The sequence below is a fragment of the Bemisia tabaci genome, chromosome 1 (assembly GCF_918797505.1).
Source record: "Bemisia tabaci chromosome 1, PGI_BMITA_v3".
In the NCBI taxonomy this organism is placed as follows: domain Eukaryota; kingdom Metazoa; phylum Arthropoda; class Insecta; order Hemiptera; family Aleyrodidae; genus Bemisia; species Bemisia tabaci.
In genome coordinates this window covers 85043631-85060629 of record NC_092793.1, presented here as the reverse complement: position 1 = coordinate 85060629, position 16999 = coordinate 85043631, and the positions used below count along the sequence as shown (strand labels likewise).

At 41.8% G+C, this 16999-nt stretch overlaps 2 protein-coding genes across 2 annotated transcripts in view; one reads left to right on the top strand and one right to left on the bottom strand.

Moving 5' to 3' along the window:
* Window positions 1–16999, bottom strand: part of LOC109033309 (proteasome adapter and scaffold protein ECM29) — a 480922-nt gene that overhangs the window by 251628 nt on the left and 212295 nt on the right. The window lies entirely within an intron of this gene.
* On the top strand, window positions 4996–10214 carry LOC140223970 (uncharacterized). The gene is made up of 2 exons (XM_072296607.1): window positions 4996–7260; window positions 9186–10214. Exons 1-2 carry the CDS (start codon window positions 4996–4998, stop codon window positions 10212–10214), a joined length of 3294 nt encoding a protein of 1097 aa, XP_072152708.1.

Sequence of the window (16999 nt, the reverse complement as noted above, 5' to 3'; positions counted from 1 at the left end):
CTGTACCCACCTACGTCATCAAGTCATCAAAAAATTCCAAGATGCCCGAAATGCAAACACCTCCTTTTTTTTCTCTATGAGTCTAGGGGGTATTGACCAGCACCACTCACTCACACGTAGAGTCCCTTTATACTGAAGGACTGAAGCATAGACATGGACCAAAAGAATAAATAAGGACTCCCAACTCCCTATTCAAACCTGTGTTAAAAACCGTTACCGCGCGCTTGCAGCGAACCTGGCAGAGGGTGCGGTGAACTAACGCCACAACGGTCCACGATCGTACCTCTATAGTATGTTATTCCATGCAATGTTCTTTGTTTATCTATGATTTATTTATTTGTTTAGATACTTTAATACATTTTACTTTCGCAAACTAACGAAATAGAATGGATACATACCTTCTGCAGAGGTCAATGCGAAAGACTTTGATTTGAAGTATCTTATCAAAACACGAGCAAAGATGATTCAGTCAACTAGGTACTCTATTTCTCAATAAAAAGATTTCACTTAACAGAGAAGCGCCCTCGGCTAGAGTCCCTATATACCCAGAGTTAAGACAACTCGATTATCAGCTGACTGGCAACCAGCCTTGGCTGGCCATGGAGGCCGAAACGAGTGCACCCAAACGAACGATATTGAGGGATAAGGATCAGGAATCCTGCGATGTCTGTCAAACAAAAACAACAACATCAACAAATTGATCAATTAAAAAGAAAATGAGATTGGTTTGTGAATAATTTCTTAATCTATTTTCATTTTGGACCGATGGAAATAACAATTTACTCTTGATGAACCACATTTAGGTAATATTTTCATTATTCTTGTTCACATTCGAGGTACCGCCATCTTGGTGCACTCGTTTCGGCCTCCATGAGCGAGAACCAATCAGAATTGGATTTTTTTTTAGGCCACTTTCAGCCCAATCCTGGCCCAACCAAAAGTGAGTTGTCGTAACTCTGGGTATAAAGGGACTCTAGCAGTTGCTGCTGAGTAAAATGGTTAGAAAAAACACTACAAGTTATTACTAGTTTATGGACCCGAAGACTGACGAAGATTGAAATGAAAATGGGAAACTTTTCACACTAAACTCTTCCAAACTGCAGGGCGACCACGAGGATACGAGGATCTAGAAACTTCTATCATAGCTTCTATGAGCAGTACTGACTTATCACTCAGTAGTACTGAGTGACAAGTCTAAATAGGTGGTGCATGGAAATATAAACAGGAGGACCCAATCGTCGGTTTAGTTCACTACACCCTCTGCCAGGGAGCGCTGATGTCAGCGCTAACCGGAGTTTGGGGTCCTTATTTATTCTCTTGGTCCAACACTCCAAAGACATGATAAAGATACAGTCCCTTTATACCCAGAGTTAAGACAACTCACTTTTGGTTGGGCTGAAAGTGGCCTAAAAAAAAATCCAATTCTGATTGGTTCTCGCTCATGGAGGCCGAAACGAGTGCACCAAGATGGCGGTACCTCGAATGTGAACAAGAATAATGAAAATATTACCTAATTGTGGTTTATCAAGAGTAAATTGTTATTTCCATCGGTCCAAAATGAAAATAGATTAAGAAATTATTCACAAACCAATCTCATTTTCTTTTTAATTGATCAATTTGTTGATGTTGTTGTTTTTGTTTGACAGACATCGCAGGATTCCTGATCCTTATCCCTCAATATCGTTCGTTTGGGTGCACTCGTTTCGGCCTCCATGGCCAGCCAAGGCCGGCTGCCAGTCAGCTGATAATCGAGTTGTCTTAACTCTGGGTATAAAGGGACTCTAGATAAAGACGGAGGGCTAGAAGCAAAAAATGAAGCTTCTTTTCAACCACCTCTACGATTGGCTAGAGGATTGGCGGCGAAATCGGGACAAGTTTGAAATTCAAATGTAGGGCGGGAACTAAATAAAATTGCGGAAACAAAGTATTCTAGGTTGATTTTTGCCCAAATTCACTAACCCACTCATATTTTTTTAACTTTAGGTTAGTTTTGGTCCGTCGTCGACCGATTAATTTCATTTGGGAGTAACAGTTATCTACAACTGTAACGGCCAACGGCCTGTTTGAACCTGCAGAACCACCATGAGCAAAAGAAAAACTAACTTTATCTGAGATTACTGCCTGTTACCGAGCAAAAGCAGGTGTATTATGATAGGACGCAGTCCTAACTTTCTTAATATATTCGTTTTAGGCATTTAAAATACGATTCGAAGAAGAAATGTGGAAAAATCAAGAGGACAAGTTCAAATCAAATTTCCGTTTGCCGCCATGGATTCCCGCGCTCATTTACACACTCACACTAGAGTCCCTTTATACCCAGAATTAAGACAACTCACTTTTGGTTGGGCTGAAAGTGGCCTAAAAAAAAATCCAATTCTGATTGGTTCTCGCTCATGGAGGCCGAAACTAGAGTCCCTTTATACTGAGAGTCAAGACAATTCGGCTCATGGATGTCACAAACGGGAATAAAGATTACAGAAATTGAACGTTTTTCGTAATCTTTGATCGGCCCATTCTCAAATGCCTTTCTCCGTTCCTCCTCTCATTCCGTTTGTTCCTTGCCGAACTCGTAATTCCCTGGTCCATTCTAGATTATAATCTTTGCAATTGGTGAAAATGTAATCTTCATTCCCGTTTGTGACACTGTGGAGGCCTAAAATACGGGAACCAATCAGAAATGGATTCAAATTGTCTTGACTCTCAGTATAAAGGGACTCTAGCCGAAACGAGTGCACCAAGATGGCGGTACCTCGAATGTGAACAAGAATAATGAAAATATTACCTAATTGTGGTTTATCAAGAGTAAATTGTTATTTCCATCGGTCTAAAATGAAAATAGATTAAGAAATTATTCACAAACCAATCTAATTTTCGTTTTAATTGATCAATTTGTTGATGTTGTTGTTTTTGTTTGACAGACATCGCAGGATTCCTGATCCTTATCCCTCAATATTGTTCAACCAGTTGGAACGTTATGCGGCAACGTCGAAGTGAGCCGCCGTCACCGACGGCCAGCGCATATCTCTCCCCACGCTGGACCGACTGAAATCCCGCGGTACCGCGTCGCGCCGGTAGATGCCGCGGGTATCGCTTTGATTGTCCTGTTTTCTCCCGCTCCCGTTTTTCCCGAAGAAATCTTAAGAAGAATTTAATTTTATGTTCTCACCCTGATTAGGGTATGTAACTTTTGCCTTTGCTTTGCCCAGCTTTTTTTATCATTTGTTTTCTAGTTGTTTTTTTTACTTTATTTTCACGTCTCTCATTAATTGGATTGGCATGGCTCTAACTAGGGTCCCCTCTGGGGCCATGTCCAATTTGTAAGTATTCGATCTCTTGCCATAACTACTGGCTTCCAGTAGTCAATCACCTCTCTGCTCAAGCTCTCTCTCTCCTGCTGGATTCCAGCAGCTAAGTAAGTATTTTCTCATTATAAGTTTTTTCCTGCTGGTTCCCAGCAGTGTTTTATTTTCTCTTAAATAGGTTTTTTTTTTAGTTTCGGTTTTCCTACTGGATTCCCAGTAGAGACTTTTCCCACTGGTTTCCAGAGGTGTCGCGTTTTAGTTAGGTTTTCTTTGCTCTCATTAAAAGGTCACTTTAAAATTCGTACAATTTCGTTTAGTTTCTTATTAAGGCTCTTCCAGCCATTCGTCAGTTAATTTTCTTGGCCTTCCGCCTCTTATGTAAAACTTCTTTTCAATCAACTCATTCATCTCTTAGTATTTTTTTCTCGATCACGATCTCGCCTCAAAAAGTTAGGGAACCCAGACTCGTTCTGAAGCCGGCTCCGCGCAGCCTGGTATCCTTTAACACAAAAAATCATACAGTCCACACCTCTCAGTTATTTTTTTTTTCGATTTTTATTTATTTTATTATTATTAATGGTTTGTCCTGCCCGACAAAATTTGGTCCCTCGGGCCGGATCTCTCTTTTAGTTGTTTTGTAATTTTCTATGAATCAGTAAAAAAATGAAAAATGACCTCTCTTCCTCTCTTGATCTCTCTGTACGATCAATTATGTCGCTCCTCGACTTGTCATAGTCTCGATCTACGATAAGTCTCTCTAAGCTCTGTCCGACGCCTGCGCTGTTGTCGCGACTACCCCCCTCTCTCTCCTCGGCGCTCTCCGTCTCATCAGCTCACGGCGTCCGTCTCCGGCTCTCTCTAGCAGCGGACTTCGATAAGCGCCTTCAACTGTAAGTCACGCAATTTATGCTTCACGGCATACCTCCGCTCTACGCTCTCTATTATTGCTACTTAAGTTGTCGTATCCTCACCTCAGTTCAAAATGAAATATGCTGTTTACTCTCGCCAAAGCGCCTTATTCATTAAGCGGCTGGCGTTCATAAAAGAAACCGCTAAAAAACTCAGTCATCCCTTGAGTTCGCTCCTTATCCATCAAATCAAGGCATATAAGGAGGAGGTGCATTCGAAGTATAACTCATACCTGGATTTATATAAAAAGCTTATGTACCAGGATGACCTCCCCGAAGATTATGATGAAGATGAGTTCGACACTCTTGACGTAAAGGTGAACGAAGAGTATGCTGCTGTCACGGCATTGCTCCTTACCTTGCTCCCGGACGAAACCCCCCCCCCCCCTCTACTCCTAGTGCGAATAACACTACGGGTACATTTTTGAACAAGTCCTCCGTCCGATTACCAAAATTAACGTTACCTAAGTTTGCTGGTGACATAGAATCGTGGATCACGTTTCAAAATCTTTTTGAGTCTACTATTCATAAACAGGATTCTCTAGACAACATTGAAAAGTTTCAATATCTTTTGGGATGCCTTTCCAGCGAACCCCTCATTCTTATCAAGCATTTGCCCCTCACGTCAGCAAATTACACAATCGCCTGGGATACTCTCACTAAACGATATAGCAACAAAAGACGGATTGTAACCTTTCATATCGGCAAGATCATCGATGCAGATCCTGTCTCTATGAGCTCCGGCTCCTCTCTCCGAACTTTCGTGTCTTTTTTTGTCTAGCCACATGGACGCTTTGGATGCGCTTGGTCAAGTTCAGAATGATGACAATTCTGTATTGACTACAGTTATCCTACGGAAGTTCGAACCCGAGCTCAGACAACGATTCGAGGAAGAAAGAAAAGACGCTTCAGTTTTTCCCACTGTCTCCGAAATTGTGGACTTTTTGGAGGATTTGGCGCGACAATTGGAGGACTCTATGTTGGGTCTCGGCAAGGAAACTCGCAAGTCTTCCAAGCCACCCAATAACTCTCCTCAACGCCCACCTAAAGCTGCTCTGCACGCCTCTAAATCTCCAAATTTCAAGTGCTCTCTGTGCAAGAGCAACAATCACAGCATCTATAAATGCTACAAATTCTCGGATCTCTCGGCAGAAAAGCGCAGGGAATTTATTAAGAGTGCTGGCAATTGCTTCAATTGTCTTGGTACCTCTCATTCAGTCGCACAGTGTGGCTCAAAGGTTACTTGTCATACTTGTAAGGACAGACATCACACCTTACTCCATCGCCCCTCTTCGAATGACAAACAGGGTGACTCCACACTGACCACAAATAGCTCAGGGCCCCCCAAATCTGCGCATACATGTGCTTCCCAGCATAATACTACACAGATTGTGCTGTTAGGCACGGCTCTTGTCCTATGCAGGGACTCAAGCGGGGAACTTCAAACAGTACGCGTGATGATCGATAACGGATCACAAATCAGTGCTATAACAGAAAAATGCGCTAGGCGGCTTGGACTCAAAATTCAACCTTTTCAGCAGCGCTTATCGGGCCTCTCGAATTCCTCCGTACCCAACCCCATCGGCCGCTCTGACTGCACACTCATCTCACGCACTCAGCCATCATCACAAATTAAAGCTTCAGCTCTCGTACTGAAATCAATTGCAGGACCACAACCTCCCCTCAATGTAGCTGCTTCTGTAATAGCCCAAGTCAACTCTCTGCAACTCGCTGACCCTGACTTCCACAAGACTTGCGAAATCGATTTTCTCCTCGGAGCTGATTTGTATGGTGACGTCATGCTGGGTGAAAAGCTCCAAAATCAATCAAATCCTCATTGTTACTCATCGATTTTTGGATGGGTCCTCATCGGAAATGCTCCTGCATCTGACTCTCGATATTGTCATCTCAATTTTTTCTCATTTTTGACTACTCTCCGACCTCTTGATAATGCTCTCTGCAAATTTTGGGAAATTGAAAGCATCTCTCAGAAAAGGGCTCCTGACCCTGCGGAAATAGCTTGTGAAAATTTATTCGCTCAGCAGCACTCTCGTACTCCGCAAGGCCGTTATGTTGTGCCCCTCCCCTTTTCTGGTGACCCAAAAAATCTCGGCTCCAATCGAGCTCAAGCTCTCAAACAATATTTATCACTGGAAAGAAGGCTCAAAAAGGATCCTCCTCTTTATGAAGCCTATCAAAATTTTTTCTCTGAGTATTTGAGTCTTGGTCATATGAAGCTCGCAGATAAGCCCTCCAAATACATCATACCACATCATCCAGTCATCAAAGAGTCCTCTAGCACCACTAAGGTCCGCGCCGTATTTAATGGTTCGGCTCGTGATGAAAATCAGCGCTCTCTCAATGATTTTCTAATGAAAGGACCTAAACTGCAACGGGATATTCCGGATATTATCTTCAACTTCCGCCTGCAACCGATAGCTCTCTGCTGTGATATCAAGATGATGTATCGGCAAGTTCTAGTTCGAGACGAAGATTGCCAGTATCAACACATATTCTGGCGCCCTCATCCTGAGTCTGAAATTCAGGAATATGAGTTACTGACTGTAACTTACGGTCTCACCCCATCAGCCTTCCTCGCTCAGCGCTCGGTGAGACAACTATCTACTGATGAAAAGCCAGATTTTCCTCTAGCATCAAAATCACTGCATGATTATACTTATGTAGATGACATCACAACCGGATCTTCTGATGTCCCTTGCGCTATCCAACTCAAGGACGAATTAATCGGCATCGCAGATAAGGGAGGTTTTACCCTCCATAAAATGGCCAGCAACTCCCCGGAAGTCATGGCAGACATACACCCGGATAGGCGCGCCACTTTTGTCAGTATAAGGGATTTCGAAGATGGTTTCCTCTCGGTTTTAGGCTCCGGTTGGATTCCAGAAATAGATTCGTTCATTTATAGGATATCTACGTATCCCTCAGACACACCTGTCACCAAGCGCTCAGTTCTATCCTATATTGCTTGTGCCTTCGATCCTTGCGGTTGGTTAGCCCCGGTCATCTTTTGGATGAAACACTTCACCCTGGTAAAAATAAGCCATAAAGGCGATAGAGAAATCTTATGGCCGGCTGTAGGATTTTCTATAGCTTTTATAGCTGGCGATAGGATTTTCTTATCGCCCTTATGGCCGGCGATAAAAAGCTCTATCGCCACGAATGGCCGGCGATAGAAGGCTCAATCGCCGGCTATAGCCACGAATGGCCGGCGATGGAACGTTCAACCGCCGGCTATAGCCACGAATGGCCGGCGATAGAACGTTCAATCGCCGGTTATAGCCACGAATGGCCAGCGATAGAACGTTCAATCGCCGGCTATAGCCACGAATGGCTGGCGAGAGAAAGTTCTACAGCCGGCGATAGAAAGTTCTACAGCCAGCGATAGCCACGAATGGCCGCGATAGAACGTTCTGCAGCCGGCGTTAGCCGTGAATAGCCAGCGATAGGACATTCAATAGCTGGCCACTTGTGGATAACGGCAATAACCATCCGCTGCCAAAACAGCCATCTGTAGCCGGCAACAGAATGTTCAGTATCCGGCGATTGGAAATACGCGTGTGCACGAGGGGCAATTAAAAAAGTAATTTTTTTCGAAAATCATCATAAGCGCCAGTGAATCTATCCTGGTTTCTTTTCTAAAAATATTTTTCTTCAATTTTTTCTCAATAATTCTTACTTTTCCAAAATTTGATTTGATTTTGATTTTTTTTTATTTGAATCGGCCATATACACTGTTAAAAATCGTTGATTCCGTCCAACGGAAAATCCGGATTGAGAATGAACAGGGGAGTGAGATTCAGCGCATAGGTGCTGAGATGTGTCGCATGAGTGCGCAAAGCACTCCGCACCGGAGCTTCAGTTGGGCCCTAAGTCACGCGCACCTAGGCTATCTCTCTCTCGCACTAGCGCTATATACTGTCTCTTCTTCCCTTTAGGCCTACCAATCCAACGATGAAAATGAAAAATTTAAAGAGAAAAAATAAAAATAAGTAATAAGTAAATAATAGAATAGAATAGTGGAAATAATAGAGTAGCAGAAATAATAGAATTACAGAGACAACAGAAGAGAAATCAAATAAAGTAAATTAAATATATGATAAAATGAAGTCAAAGACTAAATTGAAGTAAAAAATTAGAGGGAGCAAGGAGATGAAGTAAAAAAATGAGGTGAAGAAAAAATAAAGTATAAGGGAAGAAACTAAATGAGATTAAAGAATAGAATGAATTTAAAAAGTAAACATGATGAAGTATTAAAATAAATTACAGTAAAAAATAAAACAAAATAAGGGAATAAGAAGTAAATAATTTAAGAAAAAAAATGAAGTACTTGAAAAAATAAAACAAAATAAGGGAATAAGAAGTAAATAACTTAAGAAAAAAAATGAAGTACTTGAAAAAATAAAATAGAGTGAAGAAAAAAATAGAGTCAACAAGGAAATAAATCAAGTAAAACGATAAAATAAATGTAAAAAATATACTTAGTAAAGTAAAAAGTAAAATAAATACACGGACAAATCCAGGCAGATTGAAAATATCCTAGTTTCCCGTTCAAATCGACGTTAAATATCGGTTTTGCGTCACATAAAGGCAGCATCTGGTATAGCTAAATGGTTAGGGTCTTCGGTTTGTGATAGGCAGGTCCCGGGTTCAATCCCTATGGTAGGTAAATATTTCTAATCTTCAAAATCGGGTAAATTACGTCCCAGTGGTTTCATTATTCTTATTTTTCATGGTTTCAAAATTTATTTCCACAATTAACCCTTTTCCACCATTCCCTAGCTGCGAACCCCTAAATTTTCTATAGCCGGCGATTGAGAATTCCTACAGCCAGCCATAGGAATTCTCAATCGCCGGCTATAGAAAATTCCTATCGCCAAAAGGCCATGTTTCAATTTACCATAGGATTTTTCCTATGGCCGGGCTATAGGTAATTTGTATGGCTTATTTTTACCAGGGCATGCAGCTGTTGTGGCGACGAACTCTCGACTGGGATCAACTCGTAGAGCCTAATCTGCATAAGCTCTGGATGCAGTTTACTAGTGAAATGCACCAACTTGAGAACTTCAAAGTCCCTCGCCTCCTCATCTCTCCTCACTCAAAGGACTTTCGTTTAGTAGGATTCTGCGATGCCAGTCTCCTTGGCTACGGCGCCGTGTTCTATCTGGTGTCATCTCGCTCTGATGGAAATTTCGACTCGAATTTGATATGCGCTAAAAGTAAAGTCGCTCCTTTATCGCCAACCCTCACCATCCCTCGTTTAGAACTATCCGCAGCTTTGCTTCTCGCGCAACTTTTGCAGTCTCTTGAGGTGCATTTTGACTCGCTCAGTCTAACTGAAATTCTCCTCTTCACTGACTCAACTACTGTGCTGGGATGGCTGCAAAAATCCCCCCATCTACTGCATACTTTTGTCTCCAACAGAGTTAGTCGAATAATCGAAATTTGCCCCTCCGGAATTTGGCACCACATCTCCACGGATTTCAACCCAGCCGATTTACTCTCCCGAGGTGCGACTCCCTCTGCACTCCTCGATTCTCCCCTGTGGCTCCATGGACCCCCTTTCCTGCGTCAACGCTTCGACTCATGGCCGCTGATGCCTGCAACCTTACCGGAAGAACTGCCTGAGATAAAGCAATCATATGCGGTAACAGTTCCGCAAAATTATAATTTCTGGATCGAACTCTTCTCTAAATTTTCCTCATTATCCAAGCTCGTTGGAACCATTGGATATATAAGGCGCTTCGTAATGCTTACTCGCAAGTCGCGCTCAAACCATCCTCATCACTCCTCAAACATTCTCACTCCTGAGGAACGGGACTCTTCTCGCGACTTCTGCGTACGAATCACTCAACGTTTTCATCTCTCCAAGGAAATCCACACAATCGAGTCTCAAGATGAATGCCCTCCCACCTTCGCCTCTTTATCTCCTTTTATTGACTCCCTGGGTCTTCTCAGGGTAGGCGGTCGCTTTGAAACATGCTAATCTCCCTTTAAATGCGAAGCACCCCTTTCTGATTCCCCGAGAATCTCACTTGGCTCAGTTAATTTGTCACCACTATCATAATATTAATTTTCATTCTGAAATAACCTCCACTCAAGCAGCTATCCAACGGAACTACTGGATTATCGGCATTCGGGGACTGCTGAAGAAGGTAATACACCAGTGCGCCCACCTCCGGAGTCTGGATGCGCGGAGAGTCGATTATTTCCGACTTGGGTTTTCGCCGCTAAGCATCATATCAAAAAGAAATTTGAAGGTTTTTATTGAGTAGACCTTACCTTACTTTTTGACGAAGTCCCTGCCTCTGTTTTGACATTTCTGGTATCAATATTGCAGCTTCTTGATGCCTTCCGCGTAGAAGCTGGCTCTTGTCTTGGCACCGAAACCAGTCATTGACAAGCCCTCTACACTTCCGAATCAGTTGCTTTGCATAAGAAAATTTCCCTCTACACTTCCGAATCAGTTGCTTTGCATAAGAATATTTCCCTCCATCTTCCGTACTCTTACGATTCAGCCTCATGTGACTTTCGTCTGTTCACTGAGCTGAAACACTTCCTCGGTGGAAAGCGGAATCCGAATGATTCGGAAGTACAGAGCGCTGTCAATGACGGATTCCGGTGCCAAGACAAGAGCCAGCCTCTACGCGGAAGGCATCAAGAAGCTGCAATATTGATACCAGAAATGTCAAAACAGAGGCAGGGACTTCGCCAAAAAGTAAGGTAAGGTCTACTCAATAAAAACCTTCAAATTTCTTTTTGATATGATGCTTAGCGGCGAAAACCCAAGTCTGAAATAATCGACTCTCCGCGCATCCAGACTCCGAAGGTGGGCGCGCGGCGACAGGAAGTTGTCGCAGTAAAATTAAGTTTCCTCGCGAACCCCTCGACCAATTTTCAAAAACTTGAGCTTCTTTTAAAGCTTAGAGTATGCCTTATAAGAAATTTTTTACCGATTTGATTTATCTCTTTCCGTTTGGAAGATAAGAGGTAGGGAACCTCATTGGATGACCCTCGTAAATGGACATCGGACGTTTTCGCATACTTTTGAGGTTCGAAACCCTAAATGGGGGCGAAAAAACAAAAAACAGGTCAAATTCGTCTACACATAGATGCGCCTACCCTGGAAGATGACGTTAAGCCAAAAAACTCAAAATCCAAAAAAATGGACATCGGACGTTTTCGCATACCTCGATTCAATTTACATCAATAGCTTAACAAAAGGTTTTTTGGTGTTTTTTTTTTTTTTCGTAAAACCCCCTCTAATGGAGATATATTTTTTAAATTTTTTTTTATTATAATTATTCATTCATTTATTTCTTTCATTATTAAACAAGTCACTTTATTCTGAACAATCATTTACAAACTGTATACTTAGTACTAAAATACATCGCATTACAGTTAAAAAATAAAAGAGTCCCTTTATACCCAGAGTTACGACAACTCGAGTATCAGCTGACTGGCAGCCGTCCTTGGCTGGCCATGGAAGCCGAAACGAGTGCACCCAAACGAACGATATTGAGGGATAAGGATCAGGAATCCTGCGATGTCTGTCACACAAAAACAACAACATCAACAAATTGATCAATTAAAAAGAAAATGAGATTGGTTTGTGAATAATTTCTTAATCTATTTTCATTTTGGACCTATGGAAATAACAATTTACTCTTGATGAACCACAATTAGGTAATATTTTCATTATTCTTGTTCACATTCGAGGTACCGCCATCTTGGTGCACTCGTTTCGGCCTCCATGAGCGAGAACCAATCAGAATTGGATTTTTTTTTAGGCCACTTTCAGCCCAATCCTGGCCCAACCAAAAGTGAGTTGTCGTAACTCTGGGTATAAAGGGACTCTAGCCCCAACAAACGAACATATAGGAATCTGCGTTATTTAGGCAGGGGGGGTAGGAGGATTCGCTTTATGACCGTCCAGGGTCGGATTTACATTTTTAGCGCCATAGGCTAAACTTAGGGTGGCGCCCTTAAAAGTAGGCGCTCTCGAGGGGGGGGGGGGGGGGTTCCCCCAGACGCCCCTCCCCTCCAGATCAGAAGGAGGATGTTAGGTGTCGGGAAAATGTTCAAATTCACCTTTAAAAAAACACGATTTTAAACAGTTTTGAGGTACGGTTACGTTTGCAAGTTGGTTTTGGAAGATAAAAAGAAACAAATGACTCGTTAAATTAAAAAAAAAAAAAAATAATTCTCAACAATTTTGCGCCCCTGAGAATGTTGCGCCCTAGGCTACAGCCTATGTAGCCTATTGGTAAATCCGGCCCTGTGACTGTCACTGTACTATTACGAGCTTATTATACAATCAATTCTTGTGATTGTGATCTCGAACATTTTTGTAAATGGCTAGCTTTCATGATTTTAAAGTCCCACGGCGCAATTTTTTAGTTTCAGGCAGTTTCAGCATTATTTCATCAATTGTTCATTTTGGAGGTTATATTTGTTTGTTGGGGCACATTTCGACTTTCGAGATATCGAACCAACAATATCGCTTCGTGACGTCACCACTAAATTGGTCTATAGACAGAGTATCGCCATTTCTGCTCCAGTTTTTCATTGGTCGCGAGCGAATAGGCTGACGCGATGCTCCTAGGGCCGTAAATAAACAAACAAGATGGCCTTTATCAGCAAGCAAGATTGAGGTTATGCACATCTTACATCCTCCTGTGATAAAGGTGAAAGGCAATTTAACAATGTTTTCATGTGTTTTTCGTGTGCTATTCGTAGATATGCTAGTTTAAATTGTTACTGCCGCATAATTGAAATTATCGTCAAATTTAGCTTCTCATCGATGTTACGGTGAGCCGCTATCTTGTTTGTTTATTTACGGCCCTAAGAGCATCATGAAGCCTAAAAACTCGTTGACCAATCAAAAAGCGGAACAGTTTTCCTGTAGTAAAAAGATACGAATGGCCATACTCTGTCTATAAAGGTACTCTAGATTGGCCCAGATATTCCGAACCACCCAGAGTTAAGGTTAATCTTCAGCTGTAGTTCTGAAAAAATCCACCACGTCGCGCTGCTAAAATCCGACTCCGAAATTAGTGATTATTTAAATATCACAATAGATATCTTAAATTCTAAGACTCATAAGTTCTAACAGCATACGTCTGGAATCCTTCGAAACAATCGCGAGCTTTGAAAGTTTAATAATAAAAGCTACAATTTGATCCCAGTTTCTCTTACGGGATATCTGTAAGTGCGAGAGAGACAGCTCATGGTGGGAGAGAGATATCTGCAACCGCTGAGAGCGATCCATCGCGATTGGTTGCATCAAGGCCATCATGCTTAACCCTACTTTTTTCTGGGATCAAATTTCAGAGCTTCAGAAGTTTCTTTTTACGTCGTTTTTAGTGTTAATAGGAAGAAGAATGTTATAGCTAGAACTTATGACTCTTCGATTTAAACAGAAGTTCCCCTAACTTTCATAAAAGCTCAAGAACTTACTAGGGGCTGTACGGACTCTAATAGCGTGGACCAAAAAATCAAAACACAGCGGTGGCGCCCCCTGCGCGGAGAAATTTCTTAAACCTTAAGACAACTCACTTTTGGTTGGGCTGAAAGTGGCCTAAAAAAAAATCCAATTCTGATTGGTTCTCGCTCATGGAGGCCGAAACGAGTGCACCAAGATGGCGGTACCTCGAATGTGAACAAGAATAATGAAAATATTACCTAATTGTGGTTCATCAAGAGTAAATTGTTATTTCCATCGGTCCAAAATGAAAATAGATTAAGAAATTATTCACAAACCAATCACAATTTCTTTTTAATTGATCAATTTGTTGATGTAGTTGTTTTTGTTTGACAGACATCGCAGGATTCCTGATCCTTATCCCTCAATGTCGTTCGTTTGGGTGCACTCGTTTCGGCTTCCATGGCCAGCCAAGGCCGGCTGCCAGTCAGCTGATAATCGAGTTGACTTAACTCTGGGTATAAAGGGACTCTAGCCGAAACGAGTGCACCCAAACGAAACGAGGGATAAGGATCAGGAATCCTGCGATGTCTGTCAAACAAAAACAACAACATCAACAAATTGATCAATTAAAAAGAAAATGGGATTGGTTTGTGAATAATTTCTTAATCTATATTCATTTTGGACCGATGGAAATAACAATTTACTCTTGATAAACCACAATTAGGTAATATTTTCATTATTCTTGTTCACATTCGAGGTACCGCCATCTTGGTGCACTCGTTTCAGCCTCCATGAGCGAGAACCAATCAGATAATTGGATTTTTTTTTAGGCCACTTTCAGCCCAACCCTGGCCCAACCAAAAGTGAGTTGTCTTAACTCTGGGTATAAAGGGACTCTACTATGGAACGCCGTTAGTGTCAAAACCCTTTTCTTGCGCGCGCGGAATATTTTTCCCCGTTTTCGATGAAAATCTCTGAATTTCCGGATTCCGCGCCGGTTTTCGATATATTTGCGCCGTTTGTGTCACAACTATTTTTGTCGGCGCGCCGCTTCAAATCTGTTCCGCGCGCGGAATTTTCGATATATCGATTCCTGCTCGCCGTTTGTGTCAAAACTATTTTTTCCGGCGCGGCGCTCCAAATCTGTTCCGCGCGCAGAATTTTCGATATATCGATTCCTGCTCGCCGATCGTGTCAAAACTGTTTTTTCCGGCGCTGCACCAGCAAATAATTCCGCCCGCCACTTTTTCGATGTATCGATTTTTCTCCGTGCGGAGAATACAGGGTGATCCAAAAGTCCCTTCCACCCCCTCTAACTTTTTACCTAATTGAGGTAAAGATTTGAAACTTGGGGGATATTCCTAGGTCAAAGGGAGCTACTTTTTGGCCCCCCTAAAATTTTCAGGGGGCCCCCAACTTTTAATTTTCAAATGGGAAGACCCCTTTTGTGATAGCTCGTTTAAAAGAACATAAAAAAAGAAAACTTTTCGCGCAAACCCGAAGTCAATATCTCAAACCGTTTCAAAATGGCGGCCGGTTAAAGTTCAAAATGGCCGAAAATTCACATCGGTTATTTGTCGATGGATTTGCGCGAAAATCGGTATGTATGGGTATTTTGACACGAGAAAAACGAATTTGACGTTAGATTTTCAAAAAAACCGAAATTTCCAAAATGGCCGCCGGTTAAAGTTCAAAATGACCAAAAATTTATTTTTTTATAAATCTAAGTTCAAATTTGTTTATCTTATGCCAAAATACTCTCAAATTCCAAGTTTTAGGCAAATCCATCAGGAAAAAACCGAGGTGACAATTTTCGGCCATTTTAAACTTTAAACGGCGGCCATTTTAAAAAATTTTGGTTTTTTTGAAAATCTAACATCAAATTCGTTTTTCTCGTGTCAAAATACCCATACATACCGATTTTCGCGCAAATCCATCGACAAATAACCGATGTGAATTTTCGGCCATTTTGAACTTTAACCGGCCGCCATTTTGAAACGGTTTGAGATATTGACTTCGGGTTTGCGCGAAAAGTTTTCTTTTTTTATGTTCTTTTAAACGAGCTATCACAAAAGGGGTCTTCCCATTTGAAAATTAAAAGTTGGGGGGCCCCCTGAAAATTTTAGGGGGGCCAAAAAGTAGCTCCCTTTGACCTAGGAATATCCCCCAAGTTTCAAATCTTTACCTCAATTAGGTAAAAAGTTAGAGGGGGTGGAAGGGACTTTTGGATCACCCTGTATTCTCCGCGCGCAGAAAAATCGATATATCGAAAAAGTGGCGCGCGGAATTATTTTCTGGTGCAGCGCCGGAAAAAAACAGTTTTGACACGATCGGCGAGCAGGAATCGATATATCGAAAATTCTGCGCGCGGAACAGATTTGGAGCGCCGCGCCGGAAAAAATAGTTTTGACACAAACGGCGCAAATATATCGAAAACCGGCGCGGAATCCGGAAATTCAGAGATTTTCATCGAAAACGGGTTTTTTCTTTCCGCGCGCCGGAAAAATATTCCGCGCGCGCAAGAAAAGGGTTTTGACACTAACGGCGTACCATACTCTACCTGTGATAAAGGTGAAAGGCGATTTAACGATGCTTTCATGTGTTTTTCGTGTGTTATTCGTAGACATGCTAGTTTAAATTGTTACTGCCGCATAATTGAAATTTTTGTCTTTAGCTTCTTATCGATGGTATCGATGTTACGGTGAGCCGCCATTTTGTTTGTTTATTTACGGCCCTAAGAGCATCATGAAGCCTAAAAACTCGTCGACCAATCAAAAAGCGGAACAGTTTTCCTGTAGTAAAAAGATACGAATGGCCATACTCTGTCTATAAAGGTACTCTACTCCACTCTCATTGGCTGCGAAAAAAAGTAGCCACGTTTATGCATAGAGTACAATAGAGTCACAATGTACTGGAGTGCCAATGAAGTCAATCCATGAACGGGCCTTTCTGAGCCCCTTGTGCTCCGAAAAGTGTGAACCCAACGGCACTTATTATCATGGTGACTCATTGAGAAATCAAGAACTGCTTGTGTTTTTTCGACATTTTTTAATTCAATCAGTATTAATTTTTGCGAATTTTGCTATCAACAGGTAGTCAAAGCTAAAGTCCCTTTATACTGAGAGTCAAGACAATTTGAATCCATTTCTGATTGGTTCCCGTATTTTAGGCCTCCACAGTGTCACAAACGGGAATAAAGATTACATTTTCACCAATTGCAAAGATTATAATCTGGAATGGACCAGGGAATTACGGGTTCGGCAAGGAACAAACGGAATGAGAGGAAGAACGGAGAAAGGCATTTGAGAATGGGCCGATCAAAGATTACGAAAAACGTTCAATTT

What these genes read in the sequence shown, in the direction of transcription:
- LOC140223970 (XM_072296607.1), top strand. Translation starts at nt 4,996, where the DNA reads ATGGACGCTTTGGATGCGCTTGGTCAAGTTCAGAATGATGACAATTCT. An exon ending in GGATGAAACACTTCACCCTG is followed by an intron (nt 7,261 to 9,185) that starts GTAAAAATAAGC and finishes TATTTTTACCAG; the next exon opens with GGCATGCAGCTGTTGTGGCG.